This window comes from Phasianus colchicus, chromosome 1 (assembly GCF_987193195.1).
Source record: "Phasianus colchicus chromosome 1, bPhaCol1.hap1.1, whole genome shotgun sequence".
In the NCBI taxonomy this organism is placed as follows: Eukaryota; Metazoa; Chordata; class Aves; order Galliformes; family Phasianidae; genus Phasianus; species Phasianus colchicus.
Genome location: NC_143436.1, coordinates 131,852,225 through 131,865,432, shown reverse-complemented (window position 1 = coordinate 131,865,432; position 13,208 = coordinate 131,852,225). Strand labels below are relative to the sequence as shown.

Here is a 13,208-nt window from a genome sequence, read left to right as displayed (position 1 = left end):
GTAAAGAAGTGTTTCCTGATACTCAACCTAAACTTACCCTGGTGCAGCTTGAGGCCATTTTCCCTCGTCCTGTCATCTGTCACCAGTGAGAAGAGACCAACCTTGCTCTCGCTGTAAGCACCTTTCAGATATTGGAAAAGAGCAATAAGGTCTCCCCCAAGCCTCCTCTTCCTCAGACTAAACAGTCCCAGTTCCTTCAGTCTGTCCTCTTAGGGCATATTCTCCAAGCCCTTCACAAGCCTTGTTGCTTATAAACTGCAGAAGCAAAGTGTCCATAATCACTGCTATTAACATGTTGTGCAGACTTGCTCTGAGTTTACTCTATTTCCCTACTACTATTGACATATATTGGTTGAATAGCAGTTCGTGACAAACAAATGTAAGTGGCAGGAACATTTCTTACTTGAGTTGAAGTAATGCTCATCCCATTGAACATCTGGATGACAATGAAAAACACATACTACTTTTTTTTTCTGTGGCAGAGTTTTTATTTGGAGGGAAATTATAACTTTTGCATTTACATGGCACAAATTATATACAGTACACTTTCCATGATAAGAATTATGATGCTTCACAGAAAGGTATCAAATTTGAGATAAATAATGCATAAGCTAGAATATACAAACCAGGGGTGGAGGTGAAACTATTGGCCATTTGTATTATCTATAGAAGAATTTCAAGGAATAATGTTAATTCAATGTTCAAAAAATTTTAACAAACTTCTAGTAAAGTTAATTGAAATATTTATAATTCCATTCAGTTGTTGCACAGTATTTCCAATATACAATCAAGAAGATGCACAGAACACAACACAATATGAAAAAACCTACTGCACCCACAAATTAAAGGTTTCACTACCTTTTGGATGCTGCACTACCTTATTTATATAAACATTTACAACACTTCAGTAAACACAAAGGTTCTAAATGTAGTGCAGCATTATGGGGGGCCGCTTTCAGCTCTTGAAATAAATGTTAAATGCCCATATACTGTGCCATTTATTCTAAGCTGATGGCTTAAGCTGTCACCCTTAATTCCTACCATGTGTAGCAAACACTCTTTCCCAGCTTTCAGAAGATTACCATTCTTCTGACACCACACTCTATACTCTGAACTCTACACTGTCCTTGGCTTCACTGTCATTTTGGCATTTTGCCTCAGTGCTTGTAACAGCTATCCCTTACATTATTTCTGTTTTAATGCCCTGTTAAGTAATCCTGTGTAGAATCTGAAGCAAAAGAATCTGCATCTTCATTATCAGAATCATCACTACTGTCATCAGCAGCTGGCTCCCCTGTCAGCGCTATCCGGGCATAATCATCAGTGTCTATAGACTTGCAGAAATGAATGGCATATTTCAGTTTTTCCTCTAGTACTTGCTTACAAGAATACCTGGGTAGCTTCAGGAGAAAAAAGCAAGTGTATGACTCAGGAAGGAAATGGTCCGGAGGATTGTATTTATCCAATACCTGTCAAAAACAAAGAACACAATATTTTTTTATTTGCTGTCCAAACCACAAATAAATATTGACATGGTACTTGTGATTTTTTCTTAAAAGAACAGTAAAAACACCAAATTTATCTTCCCTCCACTAAGCACATAAAAAAAATATGCAGAAGCTTTCTTGATTAAAAATATGAGATTGGGAACAATCTAAGATAGATTCTGTTGTTCTGAAAATGCCAAAACAGGAATTGAACACTGTGGTTTTTGAATTTTACTGAAATGGGTGCTGAGCTGAATGAAGTACTGAACAAAAGCAGAAAAAACAGTTGATGACAGATAGTGGAAAATAATTAACATCTAAAGAAGCAAACAGCCAAATAGCTGGTAATCAAAAAGAGTAGGCAGTTGCCCAAATTAAAACAAGAAAATAAATAAAAAACATAAATGCTTTACATCTTCATTGAACTGCCATATCTACAATACAATTTCACATCAGTAATAAAATTGGCCTGTTCTCTTCTATCACTGCACTGGTTTTGGCTGGTACAGAGTTAATTTTCTTCACAGTGGCCAGTATGGTGCTGTGTTCTGGATTTGTGATGAAAACAGTGTTGGTAACACACCAGTGTTTCAGTTCTTGCTGAGCACTGTTTACATGGAATCAAAGTCTTTTTCTGCTTGTCTTGCTGCCCTGCCAGCATAGAGGTTGGTGGGAGGGAAACACAAGCAGGACAGCTGACCTCAAACTGATCGAAGGAAGGCCCCAGACCATATGACATCGTGGTCAGCAATAAAAGCTTAGGGGGAAATTTTGCTGGGGCTGCCATTGCTCAGGGGCTGGTTGGGCATCAGTCAGATGATGGCGAGAAGTTCTGCTTTTCTTCGGTTTCTTCCCTTCCTCACCTTCATCACACAACAATTTAGTAAACAGTCTATCTCAGCCGAGGAACTGTCAAAATTTTTTTGCCTGATTCCCTCCCCACCACTCCACAGCAGGGCTGGAGCAAGCAAGTGGCTGTGTGGTGCTCCTACCAGGGTTAGATCACAGCAATCATGCTACTTCTTTCCCACCCATCCCACACATCTTACCTGAATAACAAAGTCCCTCCCTCTAAAATCTGCAATAGTCCTGGGCAGCCTTGTTCTGCCCCATACAAAACGTAGAAAGAGAGATCGCTCTGTATTGGAGAATGACTCCATCACTTCCCAGAACCACTGTATCAATGAAGCAGTTGGTTCAATGCCCTTGTAAGTTGCTACAGACTTCAGAAGATGAAGTGGAATATCTGGACTTCCACATACCTAAAAAATAAAATACAATGATAAGCTACAAAAGTCTGACCAAATCATTTGCAGGTGATTTGTTTCCCTCCCATTCTCTTGAAATGTTTAATTGGTTTTTACACTGACAATATGAACACTCAGATATTTGAAGTGCTGCGCAAAGACTCCTATTACAATGATACTAAATAGACATCTTCCTCTCAGGGGACAATAATGAACCTTCTTTCATCTTCCTGAATCACATAAAGAATTAAACAATTTACCTGGGAAGAATATAGGTCTTATTATCTTTCATCAAATTGTGCTAAGAACTCAGTAGGCCCTACGGTTGGTTTTTCTTGGTTGGCTGGTGAGGTTGTTTTTTTCGGAGGGGTGTGGGGGGGAGGAAGATGGGGTAGTTATGGGGTAGATTTTTTTTTTTTTAATCTCCACAAATCATTCATTACATCACTACTCAGCTATATAAAAAAAAAAAATAACCTTTTGAGTACTAAGAGAACAATTAAACTTTTTCTAGTATTTCCTTGAGCAAAGTGTTTGCAATTACAGGCGAGCACTGTAGACAGCATTACATGTGGGGTTTATTATTCAAATTGGGATTAGTAAGACATAAGTGAAGAACACAACTCAGTTTTGACAGAGTTAGCAAAACAGAAATCGATACCATAGTTTCCAGTTCATATCCTGTAAAGAGTGAAAGCAGAGGAACTGGAACAACACGGGCCATCCCCTCACGAACTGCCGCCACCTGTTCATCAAATTCATGAAGTCTGCAGAGACATATTTCCAGAATTTACGTGAATGCCATTTCTAGTAATTATTGGAACTAACAACTATTGCAATTTTTAGGAACCTGTATGCTTTCTCCTTAAGTCTCCAGCTATGTTCCAAGGAACACTTACACAAGACGCCTGACCTATATGAGTTTATTGAAACACCATGCTCTTGGGAAAAGAACATCTGCGCCCTCAAACAATCCTAATACTAGACAGGCATTACAGTGAAAGAAAAATGTCAACACATAAAACATGATATCTGAGGAACAGACATGCCATCTTTTCAGATAGTGATAGATGTTGCCACCCATGATTTGTATTTTACCTTTTTTTTTTCCCCATCAAGTTAATTTTTAAAACATTGAGCTCTGCAAAGCAGAGTTTCACATTACTGTCACATCCTCTCCTCAGGCTTGTCATCACCAAAATAAGCAAAGATCTCAAGACATGCTTTTACTTATGCATCCACATTTTCACATGGATTCTATTCAGATGCCAGATTTGCTCTCAAGAGATTCACATAATTAAAAACTTTGGTATTTAAACATTTTTCCTAAAAGATTTCTAACTGCTGGTGTTCTCTGAGAATAGCCAGAATTTTGAATAGAACAGAAGCATTTCTTTAAGGTAATGTAATTCTTTAGGATCCATTTGATATTTTACATAGACCTATAATTAATCCATCACAAATAATTCTCATGCCTACTGTCAAAAATGGCTTTAGGTAGTGGCTCAGAACTACTTATAGCAAAAATAAATAAATAAAATAGGAAAGCCAGGACTATAATTCACATAGTCATTGACAAATACTGCACTGCAAGCTAATAAGCATATAACGATGAGATAGTCTTGCACAACAGATGACTGTGTCGAAGAGAATAAAACAACTATGAATCAGTTTTTTGACAAAATTATCTTATCTTCATAATTTAATAGGCATGATGGCTACTAGGCTCCCTGTTTCCCATAACAAGATGCCTAAAGTTCAGTGTACTGGTCTAGACTAGATATTTGGGTATCTAAGTAACCAAATGCCCATTTTCACAAACACTGAAAACTACTTCCCACAGAGTTTAGTGCAAAGTTCAGCTTTTGGCACCTATGCATGAATTTAATTGTCTGCACATAGATGTCAGGCTTATTTTACAGTGTCCAGGGTATAAATGTTTTGTTTTGCATATTCTACCTTATATGAGAACAGGAAAACCATTCATCTGGGACCACTCTTGGCTAGATTATCTTAGCAGTCTTTTCAAACTTTAATGATTCAATAATTCAATTGATGGTATTGAAAAAAACAAACAAACAAACCTGTGAGAGCAGTAGTACTAAAAGTGCTGTTCACAAGTTGCTAAATGATCAAAATACATAAGAGGATGTATGCAAGGTAAGGCTTCAAGCCTACTACTTCAAAATGAAAATGCTTAATCATTTAACAATTTGAATGACTTATTCAACAAACCTGTAGTTTATTGCCAGCCTCACATATTCAGCTCTGTTATCCAGTGTAATATGGGTGTACTTGGAACTCAGCTGAATATCTTGACCACTTGCATTAGGCACAGTGAATGGAAGGCTCATAGCTTCAAACTCTTCTGATGTAGCTTCATTGTCTCGAATGTACATAAGTCCAGGAATAAAATCTTTATCAACCTTTTGAAAAAATATGCCTGAGTTAAAGTCAGCTTATTAGCACCCTACAATATTGTGTCCTTCCTACCAAAAGCATGACATTGTGTACCATCTACCAAAAGCATTGTGTCAAATGTCTGACCATACCTCATCTAAGTGAATTCCAAAACAGCAAAATGGCTCAGTCTATTACATGAAATTTCATTATGCTGAAATGTTGAAAGGTACACGTGTTCTGGATTTCAAACCATTCAGGGAACATTTGCCAAGAAACTGTATTATATAGGAAAATGGATTTAAAGCTTAAAAACGCAATCAACTTTGCAAAATCCAATGGTTGTTTTGGTACAAAAGAAATCTCCTTACTGACATGTAAAAGACCCAGTACTTTTACAGTAAGTACATTTCCAGATGACAGCAGTTGAAAACCAACTCATCTTTGTAACAAAGATCTAACTCTTAACTCCACAATTAGTGAGTTCAGTAAGCAGGAAGTTTGTGATTCTCCGTACATTTACTCAGACTATCTTCCATAGTAGTCTCAACTCATTTTCAGACACCAACAGCTATGGAAACATTTTCTTGCAAGAAAGAGTTTGACTACAAACATTTATCTAGTCAAACTCACAAGTGGATTTGAGAATGCTCTCAAATTCCAAGAAGTTATTTAACTACTTCTGAAAGACTTGTAAATTTACAGCTTTAACAGAAAGTACAAGTGATCCTTACGTATTGGCTCAGAAATGTGAAGGGTCAGACAAAATACTACAAACATGCACAGCAGGGAAGCCAATCACCAGAGAACAGTTTTGTATTAGCGTCTGCTTGTCTTCTGTACGTTATAACTTACAAAGCAGCAGCACACTTACCTCACTGAGATCAGCAATTGTTAGGTTCATTCCTGCAAGTTGTTTCCATACTGGTTCAGCGAGGTTGAGGCTCAGAGGACTGCCAGTCCGGATAGCAATACCCAGAAGGACACCTGTAAGTTTAAATAAGAGTGGGGAAGTTTGTATTATATATTTTTTTTAATAGATTCCTAATATTCTGAACATGTAATGCAAGTAGAATGTCACAGTGTTGGTAATTACCCAAGAAACGGAACATGTTCATATGCAAGAGAGACTTGGCAGCAGGATTTAAAAGGAAGCAATCTCTGTTTGCTCCAGATTCATCTCTTCCATTTGGTGTCACGATTAACAGAGGGGTCAGTCCATTCTGAAGCTCCTCACACATTTCTGCTATTGATTCACTGTAACCTCCACCACAATCATCCACAGATTCACCTTGGAGAAGAAAACAGGCTCATAAATATACATTCTTCCAAAAATATGTTTACAAATGAAGTCTTGAAATGAACTGGATTTCCTTTCACATAGATAACTCTGTAAACAGAAGTTTACTAAAAGCTACATCTGTTCTTCTAAAAACACCTGATATTTTCCTTTGTATTTGGATTTCTCCAGTTCCTTCGAAACAGTATTATTTTAGAAGATTATCAACAACATACCAGAGTTTCAAAAATATTCTTTTGACAGAGCTTAACATAGACTTTTGTTTTAAACACTTGTCAAAATAAAAGAGATGGCAAAAAGAGTCAAACTGGAGTGACTCCTGTGTGTCATTTTAAAGTAGATATATTATGTATATTTTAGTCGATACAGTGCAGCCTCAATCTGAATTGTATTTCATCAAAAAATTCAAAGAGACATGCAAATTGTGAAAAGAATGATGGAAGTAGGAAATCTGAATTCTGACAACTGAAAAATAGGCTTCGGTTTTGCAAATACCCTTCATAAGCAAAAGAGTTGCCTTCAGAATTTGAGGACAATTACAACCCCATTTCCACTAATCTTAAAGGTTGTTTGCAGATTTTTTGTTGTTTTTGTTGATTTTTTAATTATTTTAAAAGACTTTATTATTTCCTAACATTTTAGGCACATTGCTCTGCCTACATGCTGTTTTACTGTATCCCTTCCTTTCCAGATCCTTCAAAAATAAAAGTAGTCAAAAAAGATAGGTAGAAAATAGTTGAGACAAAGATGGTACGAAATGAAGAATTCTCTTACCAACAAACTTGACTTTCCAAACACGATGAGGAAGCAGAAGGCTATCAGGGCTGAAAGAGCTCATTTTAGCACACATCTGTCCAAAAACTGATTTTGTACCATCTGGCCCAGCCAGTCCACCTTTACTCCTAGAACGTTTTACCTGTCAATTAAACACATGATAATAGTTACTACAAGAACATATATCAGCCAGCATCCTTGTGCAGATCAGAGAAGAGATTTATAACATTAATGTGTTCAGTGAAACATTTGTAGAGGTCTACCCAGTATTTTATATACACGTATATAACAAACAAAGTAAGAACCAAGCTTCAAATTACAACACTGCAATATTTTTCACTGCTATTTCATATCTAATCAACCCTGGATATAGATATTGCAGATTCTTATTACACATCTTCCCCCTTTAAAAGAAGACAAAAGAATTTAAAATTTGTACTTATTAGGAGGCCAGAACTATTAAAGAATAGCTGAGGCTAGACGGAACCTCTGGAGGACACCTGGCCCAGCCCCTGCTCCAGCAGAGCCACCCAGACCAGAGTGTCCAGGGCCATGGCCACGCAGCTTTTGGAGATCCCCAAGGAGACCCCACAGCCTCGGGGCAGCCTGTGCTACTGCTCTGTGCCACCTGCACAGCACAGGAGTGCTCCTGGTGTTCATTGGGAGCTCCTGTGTGCCGGTTTGTGCCCAAGGCCTCCTGTCCTGGGCACTAAGAGCTTACGTTTATACCTCCTTTGTACTGGGGAACCCAGAACTGGACACAGTGTTCCAAGTGTGGTCATACTGATGCTGAGTGAAAGAATCACCTTCCTCAACCTGGTGGCAATGACTTGCCTAATACAACCAAGTTTCCCATTAGTCTGCAATGCATCAAGGTCACACTGCTGGCTGATGTTCAGCCTGATGTTTATCAAGACCCCCAGAGCCTTTCCCACCAAGCAGCTTTCAGGTTGGGCAGCCTCTAGCCTACATTTGTGTGCAGGCCTGTTCCTCCTCATGTGCAGAACTTTACACTTCTCCCTGTTGTTGAACCTCATGAGAATCCTATCAACCCACTTCTTCTCCAGGCCACTGAGGTCCCTCTGGATGGCAGTAAGACCCTCTGGTGTATCAGCCACTCCTTCCATAATTATCCTCAGCAAGTTTTGTTGCTGACACACACTCTACCTTATATTCCAGATCATTAACGAGTATGTTAGAACAGGACTGGACCCCATGATATGCCTCCACATCCTTGTCTCCAACTGGACACTGTGCCACTAACACGCTGACCCTTTTAGCCTGGCCATTCAGTCAGTTCTCAACCAACCTCACTGTCTGCTCATCTAGTTCATACTTTAATCATATTGTTCCCAATGGTGAAAATAATGTATACCTAAAAATCAACAGAAAAAGATGCACGCCAACTTCCACTAGGTCTTATTTCTGTGACATAGCTATTTAACTGCGATTACTACAATTATCACTGTTAACAGAGGAAACTGGCACAAACATGAAAAGCACAGTATCTGGTTACCTAGGTGCTTCCACACCACATCCTGCATCGACTGAATGACTATTCTGAACACGTTGGTTAGATCTTAGTAATTTTATGCTTAGAGCTGGAAACATGTGCAACAACTAAGGCATGTTCATTGCAGCTAGACAGAATGATTCTTACCAGCACTACTGACAACTCTGTGGGCTTTCTTCCCTAAATAAGAAATTCTATGTTCCCCTCAACCACCAGTACCTTATTCATTTTAATTTCAAATGGCTCGTTGTTAATCTGTCTCCACTCAACATTTTATCTGTCCATCTTGGAAGCAAATGGAAAGACAGAGGGATGTCAGTAACAAAGTTCGTTAACAAAAAAAGTTTTCTTCCTTTATTGGTGAAGAAAGAAATAATGATTTGGTAAATTTGGTGGGTTTTTTTGTTTTGTTTTGTTTTGTTTCTTTGGGTTTTTTGGGGGGGTGGGGGGGGTTATTTGTTTGGTTTTTGTTTTCCTGGATTGCAATATTCTTCTCATTAGCAAACTTGTTTTAATTTAATGGATCTCTAATTCAGATGCCTAAGAAATTTGAAGTTGAGAAGCTGAGAGCCTTCCTTCTCTTGAAAAGATTAGGTATGAGTAGGTGGTCTGTGAATGCAGTAGTTAATTCACTGCTACTTCAAATCTCAAACTGAAAATACAACTCAAGTGACAATAAAATGGCAAACAATCTAGACTGAAGTCAATAGGAAGGCACTCATAACTGCTATTCCTATTGTACATTTTATTTAGCAATTGTTCACTAGCAACACAAGGTTTGCATTTAAATCTGATCACGTAGATGCTCGAATAGTTAAAACTCAACTTTAACAAAATAGTGTAAGAATGTCACAAGGGATTATTGACACTTCTGTTAGCACTATGATATTTTGCTGTGCCAACACAGACAGATGTCCGTATTAAAATGTATTAGGTTACTAGCAAAGAGCAGAACTCTTCAGTAAAAAATGGCAAAATTCAAACAAATTTGTTTAGGCCATATTTCAGCACTGGCGTTTTAATTTCTCATTGTAGAGGTCTAGAACATGAAGCTTTGCTCCTGTTTCCAAATTGTGTCCTTTAGAGATGTAGTAAGTAACCTGTGGAATCCATTTTACTGAATAGGATAAACAGTTTCAGATATAATCCTTATTTAGTGTGTCTCACTAAACACAGATTATGCAACATAAATATTTTTGAAATACAGTTCTAGCATTCTTGCTGTTGAGGTAGCTTTTCAGCACAAAACATGCTGACCAGAGCCCCAAAAGAGCTTCCGCAAAACAGTCTGCCATCAGAAGATGCTAGCCTATGGAAACCAACTTTTCCTGGACCAAAGAGAAATGCAGCAGCTCACTAGCAGCAAACAGCAATGGGCAGAGGAATCAAGTTCAAAGATGTGCCTCAGCAAATAATCAGTTATTGTGAACACAATCAATGCAACAAGGAGGAAGAAGCACTTAAATACATCTGTTATCTGGCTACAGCATTTTTAAATAATGAGGATCAAAATTTAAGTTCTTCTTCCAAATCTGAATAAAAAGACCTTTATTTGCCCTAAACGTCCTCCTAGAACCTAGAGAAATACCAGCCATCCTGTGGGACCACCTCCAGTTTCCGCCTGGTAGAAATGTATTACGTCAAGCCACACACTTAGGGACTAATAAAAATGCTTATGAAAAGATGACAGTTTGTTAGTTGGAATCAGCTAAGAGAAGAAGGTTCTGTTAACACAGAAGACATCTATGAAGAAAAGAAACACAGGATAAGGATATGTCATGAAATCAATTTCCAAAAGCAGAAGTATCAGCATGACAATTCCAAGAGCACAGACATCGTCTGTATATTGAGGTTTCAGTTAACTATGCTCAAACTGAAACCGCAGTGCAAAAATACACTATCAAAAGATAAGGAGCACTGAAAGACCACTCCACAAAAACAGACACACAAAAAAGCTTAGCTTGTTCAATGCAGAAAAAAGAAAGTTGATGTGTTCTTTAAAAGCACACTTGGTTAAGGGACAAGGCAATAACCAGGAAGGAGGAATGTCATTTAAACTGAAGCATAGCACTTGCAAAAGAAGAAAACATTAATTCATTCACATCTTGTATAACTTAACATATCCAGAAGTGCAACATGCCACCCACGAAAACATTAGACACTGAACCAGGAGTACTCGTTCTCCTTCATAACTAACATTTCTTTGCCTATTAAAAGGAGGAAAGATCACAAAATACAAGGCATGCTCCAAAAGTAATGCATCCTATGTTATTATGCTAGCCCATGGATGAGGTGGATGTTAACAGCAGAGCAGTGGAGGTTGAACCTTCTCACCAATATTCTGTTACATTTTGTTGCTGTGCAACAGATGGCAGCAGAAAGGAATGTGAGACTCCAAATGGGGCCTCACGTGGAAGTGCATATGAAGCAAAGGTGCATTACTGAACTCCTCCACGTGGAAGAAATGGCATCCACTGACATTCATTGATGCTTGCTGAACATCTACAGAGATCAGAAAGTGGATGTGAGCATAGTGAGGCAATGGGTGGTGCATCCCATCAGTGGCACAAGAGATGAGAAAGATAAGCCATGTTCTAGAAGGCCTTGCACAGCTGTCACCTCCACTGGTGCAGATTTTTACAAGTGCAGCATGCAGGCTCTTGTCTATCACTGACAGAAATGCATAGCTAATGATGGTGACTGTTGAAAACCATGTTTTGTATTGAGAATTTTCTCTATCAGTGTTTTTTGTAGCTGTTGTAGTTTCCATGGAAATAAATAGGCACTGCTTTTGGAGCAACCTATGTATTTTAAAGAACAAGTCAGTATCTAAACAACAACTTTAAAATCTCATTCATTTATTTTACACAGAGGAAGAAGAAGTAGTGAACTGACTGCACCACATAATTTACAAACTGTAAGAAGTACTTTTAACAGCAAAGGAATTTTCAAGTCTTACTGCAGTTGAACTCCCATCTACAATTAAGTTGAAAACCCTGTAGCTGTTTGAGACTCCATAAAGCAGCTTTGAACCACTACTTAAAGGATCAAATAATTTCATTCAAACAGATCTTTCATTCAATAGTTTCATTCTCTGCAAAATCTGACTCAAGAGATTATAACCCAGGGCAGATTATGAGCACAGTCTTTTTTAGTCTTGGCTAAATCCTGGAAAGACTTGTGTTACAGAAATATCTCATTTCCTAAAGAAGGCATGAAAATTGAAGCCTCAATGCTACCAGCTTTTTTCTAAATTTAAAGACAGACTGAATTAATGAACAGGAATACAAGAGAAGCCCATCTTTAATAATTAACACAACATTAGAAGAACACTAGGAAACAAGCCCAAAACCCAATCCCTTGTTTCCAGCTTAAAGCTAAATGTTTGCACTGCTTATTTTGAATTCCCCCCCAAAAAATAAAAATAAAAAGACAAATAGTGAGAAGATTTCTGGCACTGCCTCTAGCTTCCCAGAGTATGTATTAAAGCAACATATTTTAATCACATAATGTTAGCAGAAGTAGTTTTAAGAGCCTGTGGAAAATGGCAGAAGAGCAGAAAGTATCCAGCCAAAACAGAAGGTATTTCAGCTCACTGAGAAATAACTCATTATTCACAGGTTTTGCAAGTTCTTGATTCTAACTTTACAAAGAGTAAGTTTTCTTACTTCCTAAAGTATATTTGAAAAAATGAGAAAAACCACATGACTAAAGGAAAGAAACACATAAGGATTCTGTAATACCAAACATCAGTCCATTCAAACAAAAACAAACGTTTTAGTATTCTACATTACAAAAACATCTATGGACAAAAAAAAAAAAAAAAAAAGCGCCTTATTCTGGCCTAAGGCACAACATTACATTTTCTAATGTCAATGACAAGAAAAAGCCCTTTTATATCAAACAGTTCTGCAATCGATAAGATCACATGCAGGATGAGAGTTTATCAGCCTGATTCTTAATCATACTGAAGTGCCTTTTTCCTGTTCTCCTCATAACCCTTCATGTCCTCTGTTCTGAAAGCAACAGTGGAGTTATTCATATGACCATCTTGGGAGGTAAGGAAGGCATCAGAATCTCTGCTCTCTAAAATCATCTAATACAGTGAATTTTGAAAAAGCCATTCTTCGTCAAGCAGGACATACTTTGCTCATCATAGTCTAAATCATACACTTATTATTTCAACTATTCCCTCCTCCCCCATACATTTATAGTCTGATGAAAACATGCTTCACTGTTTTATCCGCCAACATAAACCCAACACCTCAGTACTCAGACACCAAACAGCTGAAACACGAAGTGGCCTGAAGAATGTTAAGCACTGTTGACTAAACATACGTACTAAAATCAAATCCTCAACTTCAGATACCTGTATTCTGTTGAGTTCAACAACTGGCCCATGCTGACGATCTCTCACCATAGTTGCTTGCACAACCTTTCGGAAAGCTGCCTCCTAATAAAGGAAAATACAAAAAATTAAGTGGTAA

The 13,208-nt window shown here is 37.9% G+C and overlaps 1 protein-coding gene across 4 annotated transcripts in view; it reads right to left on the bottom strand.

Moving 5' to 3' along the window:
• Window positions 1-464: 464 nt before the first annotated feature.
• HERC2 (HECT and RLD domain containing E3 ubiquitin protein ligase 2) overlaps window positions 465-13,208 on the bottom strand; it is a 105,989-nt gene continuing 93,245 nt past the window's right edge. For all 4 annotated transcript variants that reach the window (XM_031596186.2, XM_031596188.2, XM_031596187.2 and 1 more), the window contains 8 exons: window positions 13,091-13,174; window positions 7,209-7,350; window positions 6,231-6,425; window positions 6,009-6,121; window positions 4,970-5,160; window positions 3,396-3,501; window positions 2,537-2,749; window positions 465-1,469 (listed from right to left, as the gene is read on the bottom strand). In XM_031596186.2, coding sequence (XP_031452046.2) covers window positions 1,197-1,469; window positions 2,537-2,749; window positions 3,396-3,501; window positions 4,970-5,160; window positions 6,009-6,121; window positions 6,231-6,425; window positions 7,209-7,350; window positions 13,091-13,174 — 1,317 coding nt within the window. In that variant the 3' untranslated portion in view covers window positions 465-1,196. The remainder of the gene's footprint in view (window positions 1,470-2,536; window positions 2,750-3,395; window positions 3,502-4,969; window positions 5,161-6,008; window positions 6,122-6,230; window positions 6,426-7,208; window positions 7,351-13,090; window positions 13,175-13,208) is intronic.